This window comes from Anguilla rostrata, unplaced genomic scaffold (genome assembly GCF_018555375.3).
Source record: "Anguilla rostrata isolate EN2019 unplaced genomic scaffold, ASM1855537v3 scaf0080, whole genome shotgun sequence".
In the NCBI taxonomy this organism is placed as follows: domain Eukaryota; kingdom Metazoa; phylum Chordata; class Actinopteri; order Anguilliformes; family Anguillidae; genus Anguilla; species Anguilla rostrata.
Window position 1 is genome coordinate 7,851 of NW_026985654.1, and position 21,855 is coordinate 29,705.

General features: G+C 44.7%; 1 protein-coding gene across 1 annotated transcript; it reads left to right on the forward strand.

Annotated features, from left to right (window-relative positions):
- Positions 1-1,891: 1,891 nt before the first annotated feature.
- On the forward strand, positions 1,892-20,826 carry LOC135246237 (NACHT, LRR and PYD domains-containing protein 12-like). Its single transcript, XM_064319741.1, has 8 exons — positions 1,892-2,031; positions 2,479-2,589; positions 3,249-3,359; positions 4,021-4,131; positions 4,970-5,039; positions 15,135-15,474; positions 17,258-19,106; positions 20,632-20,826. Exons 1-8 carry the CDS (start codon positions 1,973-1,975, stop codon positions 20,807-20,809), a joined length of 2,829 nt encoding a protein of 942 aa, XP_064175811.1. The 5' UTR covers positions 1,892-1,972; the 3' UTR covers positions 20,810-20,826.
- Positions 20,827-21,855: the final 1,029 nt, after the last annotated feature.

Sequence of the window (21,855 nt, forward strand, 5' to 3'; positions counted from 1 at the left end):
CTTGAACTAGTCTGCCCATTCTCCTCTGATCTCTCATTAACAAGGTGTTTTTTGTTTATCACACCATTCTCTGTACTGTATGAAAATCCCAGGAGGGCAGCAGTTTCTGTGATACTGGAATCACCACATCTGGCACAGTCAAAGTCGCTTAGATCACACATCTTGCCCATTCTAATAATAAGGAGCTGGCCTTGTAACCTATAGGTCACAGGTTCGATTCCCAGGTAGGACACTGCCGTAGTACCCTTGAGCAAGGTACCTAACCTGCATTACTTCACTATATATCCAGCTGTATGGATGTAATTTAAAACAATATGCGACAAAAAAGAAGTTGTGTAAGTCGCTCTGGATAGGAGAGTTTGCTAAATGCCTGTAATGAAATGTCTATATTGAGCTGCAGCCACATAATGTGTTGTTAGGAGTAGACTATTTGCATTAATGAGGGGGTATTCCTAATAAAGTGGCCAGTATATAACACAAAGGATATAGGTCTGGTCTTAGTTAGAGTCTTTATTGTCCCCATGGGGCAGTTTGTACTGCAGAATAGTAAATAATAAATAGCGATAACTATATCCATGACAACAGATAAACATTAAAATCATTGCAAAACGTATCACTATAACTTAAGCCAGTGACACTTGGGATAAAAGAGTGTTTAGTCCTGTTTGTTTTTAATATAGGGAGCCTATATCTGCGCTCTGAGGGAAGTAATACAAATTGATTGAACAGGGGATGCTGGGAATCCCTCAGAATGGACTGGGCCTTCCTTATAGATCCTATCTGATACAGCTGGGAGGGGTCAGCTGTATCAGATGATCCTGCCAGCTAATTTTTCAATGTTGGCCAGTCAACTCTTGCACTTAAGAATTAGGTTATCAAACCAGCAGATCATATTAAAGGTTAAAAGAGATTCAATAAAAGACTTATTAAAGATAGTCATCAGCATTGTGTCCACCTTGAAACTTCGGAGTAATAACTATTAAATGGGGAGAGGAGGTGCTCATGCAACATTGAACAGGTCATTGAAATAAAAGGTTATTCTTGTATGTATTCAAGTGTATGTTGTATCTTCAAGCCTTCATGATAGCTTAATTGTCTCTGTGTCTGTAATACATAATGGTCTTTAAATGTCATAAATTTGGATGTGAGATTACATGTTCTTGGACCTGGTCATCTTTCCAGAGTAAAAAATTTAATGTTTATTATTATTATTGTTGTTATAATAAGTAAAACTGCACTTATATATCATTATTCATAACAGAGTGTTTTTATTGTTATTTATTTTATTTAGTTTGTATTTTTATACATTTTTATTACTATATATATTGTAACACAAAAAATATAGAAGAAATGTCATTTTTAACCTTTTTCCCCCTGGGTCTCAGGAGGATAAAGCTTTGTTGCTGATATCATTTTAAAAAGCTCCCAAACTGCAGACCGCTCTCTTGTTCCTGGCTGGTTCCATCTCTGCGCAATGTCTCGGATTCTTAAAGCAGTCACTGTGACTCACTAGCTCACGACTGACACAAACTGCTTGCTCTGCCCATGAAACCTGCGCCAAAGCTTTGCTTCCTTTGAGTCAGTTACCAAAGCGGTCACATGGTTGTGTGTATCGAATGAAGCTTCGGACGTCATTGATCACGTTTTTATGGCAGAAACCAATCAAGCCTCGGCACACTGTTTCTATTGCGCTGTGGTTTTTTTCTGGACACACGCTCCTGAGCTTCAGTGTCAAGGGTAACATCACTCCTTTTGAGATGCCTGTATAGTTCATTTTCAGGACCCATTTAAATTTTGCATTGCTTCCAGTCAAAACTACGCTATATTGTGTGTGTGTCTCTGTGTGTCCACGTGAGTGTTCAGTATGTTCTCATGTTGTGGTTTTATAGGCTAATTTGGGTTAGAAGCCACTTGTGGTCCAGTCTGGTCTGATGTGTTCCAGCCTCCTTAGATAGGGGGCGCTGTTTCTAAAATGAGTCTCTCAGAGGAGCCAAAGACCAAAGGAGGAACCCTCAGCACTGAGAGGAAGAGGTATAAATGCATGAATCAGATATTTAACGTGATATGAGTTAGAGCTGCAGTAAGAGGATGCGTTTAACTGGAAGCTCTGTGTCAATGTGCTGTGTGTTAGAGCTGCAGTAAGAGGATGAGTTTAACTGGAAGCTCTGTTTTCATGTGCTGTGAGTTAGAGCTGCAGTAAGAGGATGCGTTTAACTGGAAGCTCTGTCCCCATGATGCTGTGAGTTAGAGCTGCAGTAAGAGGATGAGTTTAACTGGAAGCTCTTGTCTCCATGTGCTGTGAGTTAGAGCTGCAGTAAGAGGACGAGTTTAACTGGAAGCTCTGTCTCCATGTGTTGTGAGTTAGAGCTGCAATAAGAGGATGGGTTTAATGGGAAGCTCTGTCTCCATGTGCTGTGAGTTAGACCTGCAGTAAGTGGATGAGTTTAACTGGAAGCTGTCTCCTTGTTTTGTTCACAGGGTCCAGGTAGAAAGAGCAGGGTCACCTGTACCCAGCTGTCTGTCTATGAGGAGTGAAGAGTCAATGGAGAAGGTACTCAACTTCAGAGGAGAGTTACCAAGTGATTCAAGGTAAACAAACAGGTTCATGTTGACACCACTGTTTAATTAAACCTATATTTCACTGACAACTTTGAGATCTAGGTTGGGTGCCCCGTGTTACATTCACGTGAAGGTGGGTGTATTATGTCATGTTCAGCCCAGATGGCAGACGACTTCAGCCTGGACCTGCACCGATTTCGGCACGACACTGCTGACTTAAGGCCAGAATCAGTGCAGATCCGGCCCGGAGTCACTTGCTATCTGGAAGGTGTAGATAGTGGTAGGGTGTCCTCCTGGCAACTGTAGAGTTGCTGGTTTGAGCCTGTGATGGAGATGTAGAAATGCTGACTTATATCTGGAGAGATGGAGTTGGGTCCATACACAAAATAAAAAACTCTCATTGGGCTCTTGAGCAAGGCCTTTAACATAAAAACTGCTCCAGAGGCTTTACACTTCTTCCCACTCTCTCCTCTTTTGCAACTCTTCTCTCTGGCATTTATCCCAGGGTGTCTTTGCAAAAGTTAGATCAGCAGTAAGAGGATGAGTTTAACTGGAAGCTCTGTCTTCAGGTGCTGTGAGTTAGAGCTGCAGTAAGAGGATGAGTTTAACTGGAAGCTCTGTCTTCTTGTGCTGTGAGTTAGAGCTACAGTAAGAGGATGTCAAGCTCTGTCTCCTTGTTTTGTTCACAGGGTTCAGGTAGAAAGAGCAGGGTCACCTGCACCCAGCTGTCTGTCTATAAAGAGTGAAGAGTCAATGGAGAAGGTACTCAACTTCAGAAGAGAGTTACCAGGTGATTCAAGGTAAATGAATAGGTTCATGTTGACACTTCACAGTTCAATTAAACCTAAATTTCACTGACAACTTTGAGATCTAGGTTGGGTGCCCCGTGTTACATTCACCTGAAGGTGGGTGTATTATGTCATATTCAGCCCAGGTAGCAAACGACTTCAGCCTGGAACTGTACAGATTTCGACACGACACTGCTGACTTCAGGCCAGAATCAGTGCAGATCCGGCCCGGAGTCACTTGCTGTCTGGAAAGTGTAGACAGTGGTAGGGTGTCCTCCTGGCAACTGTAGAGTTGCTGTTTCGAACCTGTGATGGAAATCTACATATGTTGACTTATATCTGGAGAGATGGAGTTGGGTCCATACACAAAATAAAAAACTCTCATTGGGCTCTTGAGCAAGGCCCTTAACATAAAAACTGCTCCAGATGCTTTACACTTCTTCTCACTCTCTCCTCTTTTGCAACTCTTCTCTCTGGCATTTATCCCAGAGTGTCTTTGCAAAAGTTAGATCAGCAGTAAGAGGATGAGTTTAACTGGAAGCTCTGTCTCCAGGTGCTGTGAGTTAGAGCTGCAGTAAGAGGATGACTTTAACTGGAAGCTCTGTCTCCTTGTGCTGTGAGTTAGAGCTACAGTAAGAGGATGTCAAGCTCTGTCTCCTTGTTTTGTTCACAGGGTTCAGGTAGAAAGAGCAGGGTCACCTGCACCCAGCTGTCTGTCTATGAAGAGTGAAGAGTCAATGGAGAAGGTACTCAACTTCAGAAGAGAGTTACCAGGTGATTCAAGGTAAATGAACAGGTTCATGTTGACACTTCACAGTTTAATTAAACCTAAATTTCACTGACAACTTTGAGATCTAGGTTCGGTGCCCCGTGTTACATTCACGTGAAGGTGGGTGTATTATGTCATATTCAGCCCAGGTAGCAAACGACTTCAGCCTGGAACTGTACAGATTTCGACACGACACTGCTGACTTCAGGCCAGAATCAGTGCAGATCCAGCCCAGAGTCACTTGCTGTCTGGAAAGTGTAGACAGTGGTAGGGTGTCCTCCTGGCAACTGTACAGTTGCTGGTTTGAGCCTGTGATGGAGATGTAGAGATGCTGACTTATATCTGGAGAGATGAAGTTGGGTCTGTACACAAAATAAAAAAACTCTCATTGGGCTCTTGAGCAAGGCCCTTAACATAAAAACTGCTCCAGAGGCTTTACACTTCTTCCCACTCTCTCCTCTTTTGCAACTCTTCTCTCTGGCTTTTATCCCAGAGTGTCTTTGCAAAAGTTAGATCAGCAGTAAGAGGATGAGTTTAACTGGAAGCTCTGTCTCCATGTGCTGTTGGTTAGAGCTGCAGTAAGAGGATGAGTTTAACTGGAAGCTTTGTCTCCATGTGCTGTGAGTTAGAGCTGCAGTAAAAAGATCAGTTTAACTGGAAGCTCTGTCTCCATGTGCTGTGAGTTAGAGCTGCAGTAAGAGGATGAGTTTACCTGGAAGCTCTGTCTCCATGTGCTGTGAGTTAGAGTTGCAGTAAGAGAATGATTTAACTGGAAGCTCTGTCTCCATGTGCTGTGAGTTAGAGCTTCCGTAAGAGTATGAGTTTAACTGGAAGCTCCATGTTTTGTTCCCAGGGTCCAGCAGTCACTGGAGTCCAGATCTTTTGAAGAGAAGAGTTCTGAGAAATGTTCTTTCCCAAACCAGGTGTGAGATCTTTTTTTCTCGTTTTTAACAGTTTATGTCTTTTTTTTGTCCAGTAAATTGAATTTCATTTCAGTATCTATAATGCCTATATAATATAGTGCAAGGGTAATGCCTAACATTGCCCCTAATATTATATTATTCATGGCCATCCACGTGGAACATCATAAGAACACAAAAAACAACTTTTTACTTAAACATTTAAAAAATACTTTCAAATTTCATTTCTGATGTGCGTGGAGGCAAGGGCTATATTTTAATGATCTCAGCGTATGGTCTAAATTGCAGGGTGCAAGTGCATTTAGAACATGTCCAAACCCACTTTTGCTATTTTAACGGTAGTTAATTTGAGCGCAAAATAAGACACAGGATTCAAAAAGGCATAACTTACTGCCTTGATTCATAGGTGTTCCTTGTGCATAAACGTAATAAACCAGTTGACATATTATCTTCCATTCCTTCTAGAAGCCCCCCTGCATTTTTTCCGCGGTGGATTGCTAATATAATGGCAGATTTAAAAAGACTTAGAAAAGACGGATTTACCTCTGTCATAAAAGACCTGTTTCTGCGTGAGTCCATTAAATTTCTGAGAATTAATTGTGTAATGTGGTGTGTCAGACAGGTACATACACAAAGTTTACATACACCTGGGCTAAAGACATTCAAACTAAATTTGTCACTACTCCACACATTTCATGTTACCAAACATTTCCTGTGTTCAGTCAATTAGGGTATCTACTTTATAATAGGTAGTTTCAAAATAATAGCTAAGAGACAGATTTATTTCAGCTTTTATGTACTATATCAAATTTTCAGTGGGTAAAAAGTTTACATACACTTTGTAGTATTTGGTGGCATTGTATTTTAATTGTTTAATTTGAATCAAATGCTTGGGGTAGCCTTCCACAAGCTTCTCACAATTCTTTGCTGGAATTTTTGCCTGTTCCTCCTGACAGAACTGTCTGGTTTGTGGACCTCCTTGCTCGGACACCCTTTTTCAGTTCAGACCACAAATTTTCTATGGAATTCAGGTCAGGGCTTTGTGATGACCACTCCAGTACTTTCACTTCGTTGTCTTTAAGCTATTTTGTTACAACTTTGGAGGTATGCTTAGGATTATTGTCCTGCTGGAACACCCATTTGCGACCAAGTTTAAACTGATGTCTTGAGGTGTTGCTTCAGTATCTCTAGATAATCCTCCTTCCTCATCATGCCATATATTTTCTGAAGTGCACCAGTCCCTTTTCCACCTAAACACCCCCACAACATGATGCTACCACCCCCATGCTTCACAGTTGGGATGGTGTTCTTCGGATTAAAAGCCTCACCCCTTTCTCTCCAAACATAGCGCTGATCATTATGGCCAAACAGTTCAATTTTTGTTTCATCTGACCAGAGAACAGTCCTCCAAAAGGCTTGGTATCCATCCTGGTGATCACCTGCAAACTTCATTCTGGCTTTTTTATGCCAGTCCCGGAGTAGGGGCTTCTTCCTTGCGTGACGGCCTTTCATGCCATGGCGATGTAGGATTCTCTTAATGGTGGATGTAGATACTTTGGTACATGATGCCTCCAACTCCTTGACCAGTTCCTTTGTTGTTGTCTTGGGGTTCAGTTGAACCTTTCGGACCAAAGTTCGTTCAGCCCTGGGAGTTCATTTGTGTCTCCTTCCTGAATGTAGCAAACTGCGTGCCACCGCTCGTGTCAGAGATGAGAGAGACGAGAGTTTATTTTTGGACGCGAATGCGTCTTTTATTTTTACTGCCGTCACGCGGCTTTTTGTTACACTTTTTACACAGACACACAATTTCCCGGCTGACCATCCGTCAGCCCTTCATCCATCTCCAGTCCCTCTGTTCCGTCTCTGTAGACCAGCTTTTTAAGCGTCCAGGCTCACTGTCGAGGTAATCAGCACATTGTTCATTAATCAAACAATTAACCATCAGTGCTGATTAATAATCCCCAACATCCCCAATAATCCGAGAGCCGCCCCGCCCACTCTCTCTCTCTGCAGCCAACGCAAAACCACGCCCACCCTACCACATATCTCCACCGCCCGACTTAGGCCGGGGAGCCATCCGGCCGATGACCAACCCCTCCCCCACCCAGTTCGGGGCGAGAGAGGAAGTCCGCCACCACCATCTGCGCCCCCGGCCTATGAACCACCTTGAAATTAAAGGGCTGTAGAGCCAGATACCAATGGGTGATTCGCGGGTTGGTATCCTTCATGCGGTGGAGCCATTGGAGGGGAGCGTGGTCCGAACAGAGGGTGAATGGGCGACCCAGCAGGTAGTAGCGCAGGGACCCGACCGCCCACCGGATGGCGAGGCACTCCTTTTCTACCGTGCTGTACCTCGCCTCTCGCTGGGACAGTTTGCGGCTGAGGTACAGCACCGGGCGGTCGACTCCCTCCACCTGCTGGGTCAAAACAGGCCCCAGCCCTCTGTCCGATGCATCGGTCTGCAGGATAAAAGGAAGAGAGAAATTAGGGGTGAACAAGAGCGGCTCCCCGCAGAGGGCTTCCTTTACCCTCTCAAATGCTCGCTGGCACGGCTCCGTCCACTGGACCGGATCTGAGGCACCTTTGCGAGTTAAATCAGAACCTCCTCACCTCTTTTTTCGTCTTGGGTCGTGGACAGGTCGCAATCGCCGCGGGTTTATCCACCAGAGGTCGCACCTGTCCACTTCCCAAGTGGTACCCCAAATACCGTACCTCCGCTCGGCTAATCGCACACTTCTTTGGGTTAACCGTGAGCCCCGCCTGCCTCAGGGACTCGAGCACCGCCCCCACATGCCGCATATGCTGTGCCCAGCTGCTACTGTGGATGATAACGTCATCCAGATAGGCAGCAGCATACGCAGCATGCGGACGCAGCAGCCGATCCATCAGGCGCTGGAAGGTGGCTGGGGCCCCGAACAACCCAAACGGAAGTGTTCGGAAAGCCGATTTCTCTTTGGACTTTGCAGACAAGGGAATCTGCCAATAGCCCTTAGTCAGATCCAGTGTCGAAAAAAAACGAGCCGTGCCCAGCCGATCCAGGAGTTTGTCGACCCTAGGCACAGGGTAGGCATCAAAATGTGACACAGCATTCACTTTCCTATAGTCCACACAGAACCGAATAGAGCCATCCGGCTTACTTACCAGCACGATGGGGCTATTCCAGGCACTGTGGGACTCCTCTATTACACCCAACTCCAGCATGACCTTTATTTCTGCCTGCACCAATTTCTTTTTGTGCTCCGGCAGTCTATAGGGACGGGAACGTACCGTTACTCCCGGGGGGGTGTAGATTTGGTGGTGTATGAGGTTCGTGCGTCCTGGTAGGGGAGAAAACACATCCGCAAACCGTTTTTGCAACAGGGCAAGGTCTGCTCTCTGACTTGGCGAGAGGTGTGAAAGGGGTGGGGTCTGATTGATTGAATTTGCTACCTCCGGCCCCAGCTCGTCCCTCTCCTGATCCACCGTTACCAGAGAAACAGCCACCACCTCTTTCCATGCTTTTAATAAATTGAGGTGATAAATCTGTTTCGCTCCCTCTCTATCAGCACGCTCCACCTCATAGTCAACCTCCCCCACTCGTCGTGTGACCACGAAGGGCCCTTGCCACTTGGCGAGTAATTTTGTACTGGAGGTTGGAAGTAATACCAGGACTTTATCTCCCAGCGAGAATTGTCGTAGTTTCGTCCCTCTATTGTAGTGCCTCTGCTGACGTTCCTGAGCCTCGAGCAAATTCTCCCGTGACAACCGACCCAGTGTATGGAGTTTTGCTCGCAGGTCCATGACGTATTGCACCTCATTTTTGCTGGGGCTTGGACCGTCCTCCCAGCTTTCTTTAACTAGGTCCAATATTCCCCAAGGTTTTCTACCGAATAACAGTTCAAAGGGAGAAAATCCCGTGGAGGCCTGGGGAACCTCCCGCACTGCAAATAATAGAGGGACTAACCATTTATCCCAATTTCGGCTATCGTCGTGAATGAACTTTCGAATCATGGACTTCAGAGTTCTATTAAACCGCTCCACTAGCCCATCTGTTTGGGGATGGTATACACTGGTTCTAATAGAACGGACGCCCAGTAATCCGTATAGCTCATTTAGTGTACGTGACATAAACTAAGTGCCCTGGTCAGTCAGAATCTCTTTCGGGATTCCGACGCGGGAGATAATTTGAAACAGAGCTTGTGCAACACTCTTAGCTGAAATATTGCGCAACGGCACTGCTTCAGGATACCGGGTCGCATAATCCACCAAGACCAACACGAAACGGTATCCCTGGGTCCTCCGATCAAATGGCCCGATGAGGTCCATAGCGATTCTATCAAAGGGAACCTCTATTAAGGGTAGTGGGCGCAAAGGCGCTTTTGGGGTGGCCGGGGCGTTCACTAATTGACATTCGGAACAGGACGCACACCACCGACGTACGTCCGCCCAAATGCCCGGCCAGTAAAACCGAGCCATTATTCGGTGTAGTGACTTATCATACCCTAAGTGTCCCGCCATGGAAAACCATTTCCCGGCGGTTTTTTGGTACCAACAACTGGGTCGTTTCTTCACCGGTCTGAGCGTCACGACACACTCGATACAACCTGTCCCTAATAACAGAAAAATAAGGGTGCGAGAGTACTGCATCGGGGCGCACCTGCTGACCATCAATACGCATCACTTAGTCATAGGCAAAGCGTAAGGTGTCGTCCCGAGACTGCTCGAGTGGGAAATCATCTGCGGGTTGGAATACAGGACCCCGGGGAGTCTCAACCGGAGGCTCGCCTGGGTCCCTCCCTGCCCCGGCCGTGTCGGACGGCCCTGCGTCACCACCGTCAACAGCACACACGTCACACTTCCCTATCGGTCGTGATCGCACCCCCAGCATGTTTCTAGAAATCTCCCTAAACCCCGCCCAATCAGTACCCAAGATTAGGGGATGCGCAAGCCGGGAGCTAACCGCAGCCTTCACGATATGCGTTTTTCCCTGGTAACAAATTTCCACGGGTACTACCGGATACTTGTGCACATCTCCATGCACACACCGAATGGAAACCCAGGGTGCCTTTACTAATGCCTCGGTTCGAACCAGGTTTTGCTGGATCAGGGACTGCATAGCCCCCGAATCCAACAGCGGCCGGTGTTCACTCCCTTGCACCCTTACCGGGATGCAGTACGCTCCCTCCTGATCGGGAGCGGAAGTGGGCGGCCCGACCACCCGGACCACCTGCCCCACCTCCATAAGTGGACAATCGCGGCGCAGGTGACCCGGCTGTCCGCACCGCCAGCACCCCGGTCCGAGCGTCTGAGGCGCCCTCTGCGAGCCGGAGCCCCCCGCCACTGAGCCTGGACCTGGAGAGGGAATAGGGAAAAAGGGGGGATTAGTTTGAGGGAAGGGAGGGGCCAGAGCCCTGGGGACAGGGGAGGGGCCAGTACGAGGAGGGGGTCTCCTCCTGGGCGCCGGTTCCGGCCGTGCTTGCTGCTGGGAGCTGGGGTATAGCGCTAGGTGGTCCTCCGCCAGGGTGACCGCCCCCTCTAGGTTGGTCAGGCGATGGCAGCGCACCCAATTGGCCGTTCCCTCCGGCAATCCTTCCAGGAACTGTTCCAAGATGACCTGCTCCACCACGCCCCCAGCGGACCGGATCTCCGGCTGCAGCCAACGCCGGGCCATGTGGGTTAGCCTTTGGGCGTATGCGAAGGGACGGTCCTCCGCCCCCAGGTTCGCTGTCCGGAACCGGCGCCGGTAATCCTCCGGGCTGCAGCCTAGTCGGTCCAGGATCGCCCTCTTCACCGTCTTGTAATCCGCCCGGGCTCCGGGCGGCAGCCCATGCGCCGCCTGTTGGGCTTCCCCAGTTAAGAGGGGCAGGAGGTGTACTACCCACTCCTCTTGGGGCCACTGGCACGCCTCCGCTGCCACCTCAAAACTCTCCACGAACGCCTGGATGTCATCGTCGGCGGTCATTTTAGGTAGGTGGATCCGGAGAGGGGATCGGGACGGCGGGTCCCGGGAGCTTGTTTCCCCGGCGGCAGCCAGTTGTCGCAGCGCCTGTGTCTGGAGGGAGGCTTGTGCACGCAGAGCCTCCATCTGCTCTGCGTGTACGGCCGCCTGCCGCTCCTGCATCTGTGCCATCCCCTCCAGCATCCGCGCCAGCGCTACGAGAGGCTGCGCCGTCTCGCTCCTGTTTGGATCCATTGTTGACCTCTCTCTCTCTCTCTCTCTCTCTCTCGCTCTCTCTCTCTCTCTTCCTGCCGTCCCCCGCACGGGCCACCACTGTAGCAAACTGCGTGCCACCGCTCGTGTCAGAGATGAGAGAGACGAGAGTTTATTTTTGGACGCGAATGCGTCTTTTATTTTTACTGCCGTCACGCGGCTTTTTGTTACACTTTTTACACAGACACACAATTTCCCGGCTGACCATCCGTCAGCCCTTCATCCATCTCCAGTCCCTCTGTTCCGTCTCTGTAGACCAGCTTTTTAAGCGTCCAGGCTCACTGTCGAGGTAATCAGCACATTGTTCATTAATCAAACAATTAACCATCAGTGCTGATTAATAATCCCCAACAGCTGTGGCGCAGAGTTCCGAGAGCCGCCCCGCCCACTCTCTCTCTCTGCAGCCAACGCAAAACCACGCCCACCCTACCACACTGAACAATGCAGTGTCCGTGTGGTCCCACGATTTTTATATTTGCATACAGTTGTTTGTACAGATGCTTGTGGTACCTTCGGTTGTTTGGAAATTGCTCCTAAGGAGGAACTGAAGTTGTGGAGGTCCACTTTTTTTTCTAAGGTCTTGGCTGAGTTGATTGGATTTTACCATGGTATCAAGAGCAAAAAGACAGTGGCTCTAATGGTAGACCACAGGTGCCAATTAACTCCCAATTAACTCCTAATAAATAACTGGCCAATCTGAAGATTCTAAAAAGCCATTACATCAATTTCTGGAATCTTCTGTTTTAAAATGAACAAAGTAGATGCCCTAATTGACTTGCCAAAAGACATGTATGGTAACATGAAATGTGCAGAGTTGTGAAAAACTGAGTTTGAATATCTTTAGAGCGTATGCTAACTTTTGGCCTTAACTGTAACTCACCATTTGGCTGTTCTCACTGAGGTGTGGGTTACATCTGAGGTGTGTGTGTGTGTGTATGTGTGTGTGTGTGTCTGTGGGTGTGAGTGTGTAGGTGTGTGTGTGTGTGTGTCTGTGTGTCTGTGTGTCTGTGTGCCTGTGTGTGTGTGTGTGTGTGTCTGTGGGTGTGAGTGTGTGTGTGTGTGTGTATGTGTGTGTGTGTGTGTGTGTGTGTGTGTATGTGTGTATGTGTGTGTGTGTGTGTGTGAGAGAGATAGGATGTCCATGCCCCTGCCCCCTCCTCTTTTTCACCACTTAAAATATGTGGCTTTCTTTTAGTTAAGTTTGTTTTTGCATTTTGGATTGTTTTGGGACAAAAGCTGTGGTTTGTTGAACCTTACCCTTAGATTAGATGTGAATATTTGTTGTAACTTAATACATTTCTTAATTTTCATCTGGTTGTGAGTTGTACATTTTGATAAATGTTGATCCAAACAGTTTGCTCTGCCTATCAAGAATTTGACGAATTTATTGATAATTTATATCTTTGATAATAATTACCAAATTCAATCAAATAAATATATTTTACATGTTAGATAGGTGAGATGTTTTAACTGTTGATGCACTTGTGTTTGGTATTCAGAGTGCCGGACTCCAAACAAGGGTGTTAATGGTTAAAACGGCTGGATTCGGAAAATTTAACATATTTAAGTTATTCCTCACCTTGCTGACATTTAATGGAGGTTCCAACCCAGATAGGATTTTGAGCAGACTGTGGTAAATTACATCAACTGTACAATCTCTTGTGAAAAAGTCTCAAAATTAAGTTATTACCAAACATTGACCAATCACAAAGGAGAGGAATGAGGGAGTTGCCAGCCTCTGCTACTGATCCCAAAATCTAAATGCGGTATTCGCTGGGCAATGACAATTCACACACTATATTATATGCATATCTTCAGCTGTGTCTTTAACCGATCGCTATTGTCCCCTGACAGCCACCCCTCCATTGGGGATCTCCTTAGAAGACTGCTGGAGTGACAGAGTTGGCCAATATAAAGGAGTCATGTCTTGATCTAGGATAATCTGAGTGGGCTCCCTTATGGTTCACATATATTATGGCCAAATTTATTTCTTATTACTGTGATTGTCTAATTCAGATATTCAATATTTATTCATTATGACGTTATATTTTTTATTGTGTATTCTTGATATACACAATAATAATCATTGACATTGTAATCTTGATGTGTTTATGCATGTTTGTGTGCCTGTGTGCGCGTAACAGGCAGGAATGTAGGAGTATATGGTGCTGTCCACCTGCTTATGTAGGTGCACATTTCTGTATTAATATTGTGCCCTTAAAGTAGCAATGCGGTTTTTTAGTTGGTCGTTTCATGCTTTTAACACTTTCAGCTGGATCAAAATAGCATTGCATCTGACCACACCTGATCTTAAGACCCACCTGCCCAGATGGGTACAAATTAATTTGCTGTTTAATCAGTGCTGGCGCTGGACAGGAAAATGACAACTTTGTCAGTCTAAAAGTAGCAAAGACACTTGTGTTTGCTTACTGCCACTTTGCACAGAGTGTAAGATCGCCAAAGAGCACCCAATCACCAAGTGATATAAATGTTTTCCCTGGATTTAAAAATCGGAAATGTTTGGGATGAAGAGAATCTTTAGTGGAAACAGTAAGTGAAGCTCCTGGCTGTGCAAGAGAAGCGTTAGTGCTAATGCTAATGTGCTGCATTTAACCCCTCAATACACACCTCAACATCTAATCCAGCTCTGCAGTGCCATCTGGCCCTTCCTGCCTCACAGAAAGTCCAGATTCCTTTAGCAGGTCCCACAAATGGCAGCAGAGGAAGACTCCAAACTGAGACTTTTAAACAAGAAGCATTCAGCTCACAGATAGCATTTACTCCATTATTCTATGGAAATGCATGATTTAGTACAAGTAGGATCTCGACAAAACCACCAATCAGGAGCAAAAGTCTTCAAATATGAGCATTTAGCACTGCTGCATGTTTGGTGTCTGGAAGTATTTGTCTCTTTCCTGGCTGTCAGAAACAAGACACAAAATAAGGATCCTGTGCATTTATTTATTTCAGCAACTGTAATACAGAACACCCTGAACATTTTTTTTTGGTTCTTCCATGTTGGCAGAGAAATTATAAATAAGCTGTATGAACTCATATTGAGCTATTCAGCCAACAAAATATATTTAGTTTTACGAACTACATGTTATACTCCATTCGAATACAACACCAAAATTACCAAGTTCATCTAAGAATTTTATACTGGGCCAACCTAAAATATGAAGGTGTTTATAGGGGGAAAAACCAAACAAAATATTTCATCTTTCATCCATCTGGGCAGGGTTGTGTGGGGGCTGGAGCCAGTCATCGTGTGTGTTGGGTGGGTCCGGCTGGGATTTCTGTAACATTTATTTAATTATTATTTGATAATAATATGATTAATGGTCAATTACGATGAATTGACATATTCACCAACCCACCTCTTCATGTGTTTATTTCACACTGATACAGCACCTCTTCCTGTTTATTTCACACTGATGCAGCACACCTCTTCATGTGTTTATTTCAGTCTCTGATACAGCACACCTCTTCCTGTTTATTTCACACTGATACAACACACCTCTTCATGTGTTTATTTCAGTCTCTGATACAGCACACCTCTTCCTATTTATTTCACACTGATACAACACACCTCTTCATGTGTTTATTTCAGTCTCTGATACAGCACACATCTTCCTGTTTATTTCAGTCTCTGATACAGCACACCTCTTCATGTGTTTATTTCAATCTCTGATACAGCACACCTCTTCATGTGTTTATTTCAGTCTCTGATACAGCACACCTCTTCATGTGTTTATTTCACACAGTGATACAGCACACCTCTTCATGTGTTTATTTCACACTGATACAGCACACCTCTTCATGTGTTTATTTCACACAGTGATACAGCACACCTCTTCATGTGTTTATTTCACACTGATACAGCACACCTCTTCATGTGTTTATTTCAGTCTCTCCTGAGCACACTGATGAAGCTGAAGAAGGACAAAAAGTTGAAACTCTTTCAGAGCCATCTGATTCAGGATTGTCCAGAATGCTTAACGAGTCTGTCTGAAGATCCTTCTGTACTGGTTACATTTATGAAGATGAAGGATTTGTTCAAGAGTCATCAGATTGCTGATTACCCAGAATGCACTGAGAGAGAGCAGGAGGATCCTGAGCCCCTGTACATAGTTGAGAAGATGCTGGAGACCTGTGGCAGTGAGAGGTCTCTGAAGATCACACTCCACATCCTGAAGAACATGAAGCAGAAGGATCTCGCCGACTCACTGGAGAGAGATGAGCAGCACAGTAAGAGTTTTCTCTCATTGCTAATGTGTGTCCATACAAATGCTGAAATTAGTCATTGCATCCACACTTTCATAATAGTGTTTTACATTGACAATATTACATATAGAAAATGTCACAACCAATGCGCACGCAAAGGCATTTAAATTAAACTATAGCAAGAAGCAGTGATTATGGGGGTAAGCAAATGCACATGAGATTAAATGTCCCTGAGGGGGATTCAAAGCCGGAACCCTGTGCTCAAAAGCAAGTGACTAAACCACTGTCCCATTAGACAGCCTGCCCTGATGTTGTATCCAGGGCTAAAGAACACCCAGGATAGAAATATTAGATTTTAAATTTAATTTAAATTTTAATTTAATTTTAATTACCCTGTGACCTTTAAAGACATTACCACAAGGACACGTCCACAAAATAAACCTGAGAAATGAAGTGTAGAAGAACATTTGAACCCATTTTCAGTTTTTTCCTTCATTTTTATTGTACAAATGTATCAGTATGTACTTTCTTGCTGATTTGTTGTATTTGTGATGGATTATAATTGCGAGTTATGTAATACTGTGTGAGAGGTGTGTAACACTGTGAGAGAGGTGCGTAATGATGTGTGCGATGGGTAACACTGAGAGAGGTGTGTAATACTGTGTGAGAGGTGTGTTACACTGTGAAAGAGGTGCGTAATGATGTGTGCGATGGGTAACACTGTGTACCACTGTGAGAGAGGTGTGCAATGCTGTGTGAGAGGTGTGTAACACACTGAGAGAGGTGTGTAACACTGTGAGAGAGGTTTGTAATACTGTGTGAGAGGTGTGTAATACTGTGTGAGAGGTGTGTAACACACTGTGAGAGAGGTGTCTAATACTGTGTGAGAGGTGTGTAACACTGTGTATGAGGTGTGTAACACACTGTGAGAATGGTGTGTAATACTGTGTGAGAGGTGTGTGTTACGTGCCATGTTTTTCTTTTGTGTGGACTTCCCTGCCTTCACCTGTCAGTCACCATCCACCAAGTCCCACCTTCACCAATCCCCACCCTCCGTGTCAAATCCTGGACAACCAATCAGAACTCGCCACATCTACTATATAAACCCCACCTGTTTGTAACAATGGATGTCTGACTGTTTGCTCTGTGTTGTGTATTTGACTATGTATGTTAACCACTCACTTGAACTTGTCTTGTTTTGTGTACACTTCCAAGGCTTGGGACAGGTAAGACTGGGGGGTCCTGTACATATGCCTGTAGGCTATGTTGTGTATAGATTCACTAGTCCTTAGGGGTGATTGCCAACCAATTGTGTTTTCAGTCTGCTAGTTAGAGTAGATAGGCCTTTTGTTTGTGTACTTGATACACTAGATTAATTTACTCTCTGGTTTAGGTAGCTTGTTTTTCTGTTCTTTTGGCAACATCCAGCGTCCGTTGACCCTGGTAGTGTGTGTCTGGGTTGTTGTATGTCTGGTAGTAGTTGTTGCACCTTTTTGTTTGTTATCACTATAAAACACCCGTGCACTGAGTTGCTGCTTTGTCTGTGTTTTTGTTGTTACCATATCTACAGCATTAACATCTCCCGGCCATTAACATCCAGTTACATACCCCATGCACCCCTAGACCCATGGGGTCGTGACAGTGTGTAACACACTGAGTGAGGTGTGTAACACTGATATGTGTGAAATACTGTGAAAACTGAATGCATTCATATTTTCTTTAGCTGTTTTTTCTTAAAATCCGTAATTGAGTGGGAAATGTTAATCACATCTGTAAAATGATTATTTCTCATATTTCCTCTCTTCAGATGAATTCATAAAAAGAACCCAGCAGGCACTGAAAACTCATCTGAAGAAGAAGTTTGAATGCATATGTGAAGGATTAGCAAAGCAGGGCCACCCAACCCTCCTGAATGAGATCTATACAGAGCTCTACATCACAGAGGGGGGAAGTGTGGGGGTCAATAATGAACACGAGGTCAGGCAGATTGAGACAGCATCCAAGAGACAAACCACACAGGAGACTGCAATCCTCTGCAATGACATCTTTAAGCCTTTACCTGGACAAAAGAAACCCAGAACTGTGCTTACAAAGGGCATCGCTGGCATTGGGAAAACTGTCTCTGTGCAGAAGTTCATTCTGGACTGGGCAGAAGGAAAAGCCAATCAGGATGTTGATTTCATCTTCACTCTCCCTTTCCGAGATCTGAATTTGAAGAAGGAAAGAGAATTCAGTCTCTTGCAACTTCTGCAGCACTACCTTCCACAGCTGAAAGAGATCAAAAGTGTTGAAGGTGATGAAGTAAAAGTGGTGTTTATCTTTGATGGTCTAGATGAGTGTCGACTTCCTCTAGATTTCCAAAGCAATAAGAACTGCTGTGATATAACAGAGTCATCGTCAGTGGATGTGCTGCTGACCAACCTCATTAAGGGGAATCTGCTTCCCTCTGCCCTCCTCTGGATCACATCCCGACCAGCAGCAGCCAGTCAGATCCCTCCTGAGTGTGTCCACCAGGTGACAGAGGTACGAGGGTTCAATGACCCACAGAAGGAGGAGTACTTCAGGAAGAGAATCAGAGATCAGAACCTGGCCAGCAGAATTATCTCACACATAAAGTCATCCAGGAGTCTCTCCATCATGTGTCACATACCAGTCTTTTGCTGGATTTCTGCTACTGTTCTGGAGACAATGTTGGGTGAAACAGAGAGTGGAGATCTGCCTAAAACTCTGACTGAAATGTACACACACTTCCTGCTCATTCAGACTAATGTGAAGAATAAGAAGTATCATGGCACTGATGAGACAAACCCAGAGATCTCAGAGTCAGATACAGAAATCATTCTGAAACTGGGACAGCTGGCTTTTCAACAGTTGGAAAAGGGAAATCTGATATTCTATGAAGAGGACCTAAGAGAGAGTGGCCTTGACATCTCTGAAGCTTCAGTGTACTCTGGGGTGTGCACAGAGATCTTTAAAGAGGAGTGTGGGTTGTACCAGGAGAAGGTCTACTGCTTTGTGCATCTGAGCATTCAGGAGTATCTGGCTGCCTTGTTTGTGTTTCATTCATGTGTAAATGTGAACAGAAATGTACTCAGAGCAGAAGAATCAAAACCTCACAGTGACGGACTGGAGCTGTCTGAGTTTCTCAAGACTGCAGTGGATAAGGCCTTAGGGAGTAAGAATGGACACCTGGACCTTTTCCTTCGATTCCTTCTTGGCCTCTCTCTGGAGTACATTCAGTCTTTCTTAGGGGGAATAATGACAGGAAGTCGATCTGATGCAGAAAGACACAAAACAAGACCCAGTTCTACTCTATTTCTCGGTCTATGGGCAGAAAGCAGATCACAGAGCATTGAAAAAACAGTCCAGTACATTAAGATGAAGATCAGAAAGGAATCTTCAGCAGAGAGGACAATCAATCTGTTCCACTGTCTCAATGAACTGAATGACAACTCTCTAGTGGAGGAAATCCAGAATTACCTTAAATCAGGAAAACTTTCTGATACAAAGCTGGAACCAGGCCAGTGTTCAGCTCTGGCCTTTGTGTTACTGATGTCAGAGGATATCCTGGATGAGTTTGACTTGAAGACGTACAACACATCAGCAGCAGGTCATCAGAGACTGCTACCAGGAATCAGGAACTGCAGGAAGGCCAAGTGAGTATTATGTCATTAATAATGTAGATGATTGACCACATATTTTCCCACTTTCTAATTCTAGTCAGAATAAAGTGAAATAAAATTGCTGGGAAACAGAAAATTTGGTTAAAAAAAGATTTATGAATCAAGATGTTTTAACTTGTGCCCTCATGTAATGTCTTATATCCAGAACATAAGCAGCATCAAGTGCAAAACCTCAGCACTTAGCATATATTTTATTTTATTTACTTTTACTATTTACTGATTTAATACATTTACTAATTATTTGAAAAGATAGCAAATAAATGTGAAATAAATAAGGAGATCATTGATAGGCAGAGTAAGTGATGGATCACCCTTTGTTAGAACATACAATTCAAGCAGATAAAATTGAAGAGATGCTATATTAAGTTACAGTATTATGTAAAGGGGTCCTATTTTGGTGACAGCACAGGCGGAAACACACCTGGGTGCAAGTGGAATGGGTTGTCTCGTGTCTCGCAAATAAAATGTTTTAATTTTTTCAAATTCACCAGGGTTGTTACTTTTATGGTCTGCAATTAATCTGGTTGTGTCAACATGGGTTTGTTGGTGCAATTGGGGATGTGTCAATAGAAACATTCAGCACTGTTAGTTTGGTGTTGAATAATGTGTTTGCAGTCAAACCAACCCATACCAGGTTTTAACTTTAACTTTAACTATTTTGGCATTATAACTGTGCCACAGATGTGAATGCATAAACACAACATAACATATTTCAGTTTAGCTATTTTAAAGGAAAGCTGTATTCAGTTATGCAGTCCAATGCTGGCTATTTAGGCAGTGGAGTTAATTGTGTAAGCTACTTGAATGAGACAGATGGGAGACCGGCTTTACACCCCTCAGATAGTGTTTACAATGAGCCCAGAACGCACTGGAAACTTGCTTTAAAATATGTGTTTGGCTGGGCTAGGTCAATGATTGAGTGGACTGTGGTGTGCTGTGATCTACACTACACAGCCATACGCCATGGATGTGACATATACCTCACAGAGGACACATTACAGGACTTTCATACGGAGAGAAGCAGAGTTGCATGTGATAATCACTGCAGAGATTTCAGAGCACAGAGTGCATGAGAGAGCAGGGACTGGTTGGCTGAGGAGCCATTTCACTAGTGAGTGTACATTCATCTTATCAAGTGCATGTCTGAAATGAATGACACTTAGTTGAAGTAAATAATATTTTTGTTTATTTTATATAGTGGTATGAAACAAAAATTGACAGCAAAGAAACAAAAAAGCTCTAGTAAATCCAGACAAAATGCTTCATTCCTGTCCTCTGGTGCACAAGCGCAATGTCTGCCTAACTGAAACAGCAGTGGCAGCGGCAGGATGGAGAGGCCGACTGGAGGCTGTCTCTGCCAGCTGCCTCCTGCTCCTGGCCAGTCTGGGAATATTCTCCCTGCAGAACTGTTCATGGGAACAAACCCGTTTATTATACCTCTTAGCATATGTTTTAAGTATACCTAATATAATTATAATATATGAGCTCTTCTTTGTAGACTGAACAGCTGTGACCTCACATGGAAGTCCTGTGATATTGTGGCCTCAGCTCTCCAGTCATCAAACTCACCCCTGAGAGATCTGGACCTCAGCTACAATGACCTTGGAGATTCAGGAGTGAAGCTGCTCTGTGTTGGACTGATGAGTCCAAACTGCAAACTACAGAGACTGGGGTGAGTAGTGCTCTGTACTGTGTGATATTAACTAAATAGTATTACTGATTATGGCAATGTAAGTGTTTGAATTTTGTCACAGGACTAATGTCCTGACTCCATTCATTTTCAGAGCCTGTAACCTGAATGTTTGTGTGAATGTGAGTTTGCATATATGATTATTGACTGAGGTGTGCTCATATGAAATGATGGGCAGCTTGACCCTGTATCTTGGAGAGAGAGTCTAGCTACTGCTGCCAGGCATTCATCTAAGTGTTCTCTGACATTAAGATCTTCAATCCTGGGAGGTAAATGTCCTGCTCATCCAGGAATCTAAAATCAACACCTGGGATTAAGCTAATTAAGATTTACCCCATTTGGGTAGCGAGACTATATATATATCACAAGGCATGACTTCTGTATTATTCTATTAAATAACATTTGACTGACCCATGAGCTGCATATCCTGCTAGTGAAACTAATAATATGCCCAGTGACTACCTCAGTAAGGGTGTTACCCCAAAACTTTAAGTTACTGTCGCTACCCCGGTTCTCCGAAACACAGAGTAGTGAGATCCACGTATGGGAAACGACATCCGTTAATCCAATTTCACCAAGTATGGTTCTGACAGCCAGTAGCGCATTCAGTGCTACAGGAGACTACTGCCCTCCTGGAAGAACATATGGGACACTGCAGTGCTACTACTCTTCATATTCACTTCTCATGCGCGGCAAGCAGGGCAGTCTTGGTGGATCTCTCCACCGGGGTTACAGCAGTAACCTAAAGCTCTCTTTCATCATCTCGTGTTTGAGATACACCTATGGGGAGATATAGACAGCTCCCAGAATGCCTTATGCTCACAGCTGAGATGCTGTCAGGTCAGCAAAGGATGCCTTCTCCCCTGAGGGGAGGGTGGTGTCTGGCACATCCAAGTAGGGAAGTACTGAAGACTAAATTTGATGACATTAGCTGGCTAATCCTATTTAGATAATGATAAAAACCAATACTCCTACTTCTATTTATAAAGTGCTCTCTCTCCAAAAATTTCAAAACAAGCAGGAATGGATCCT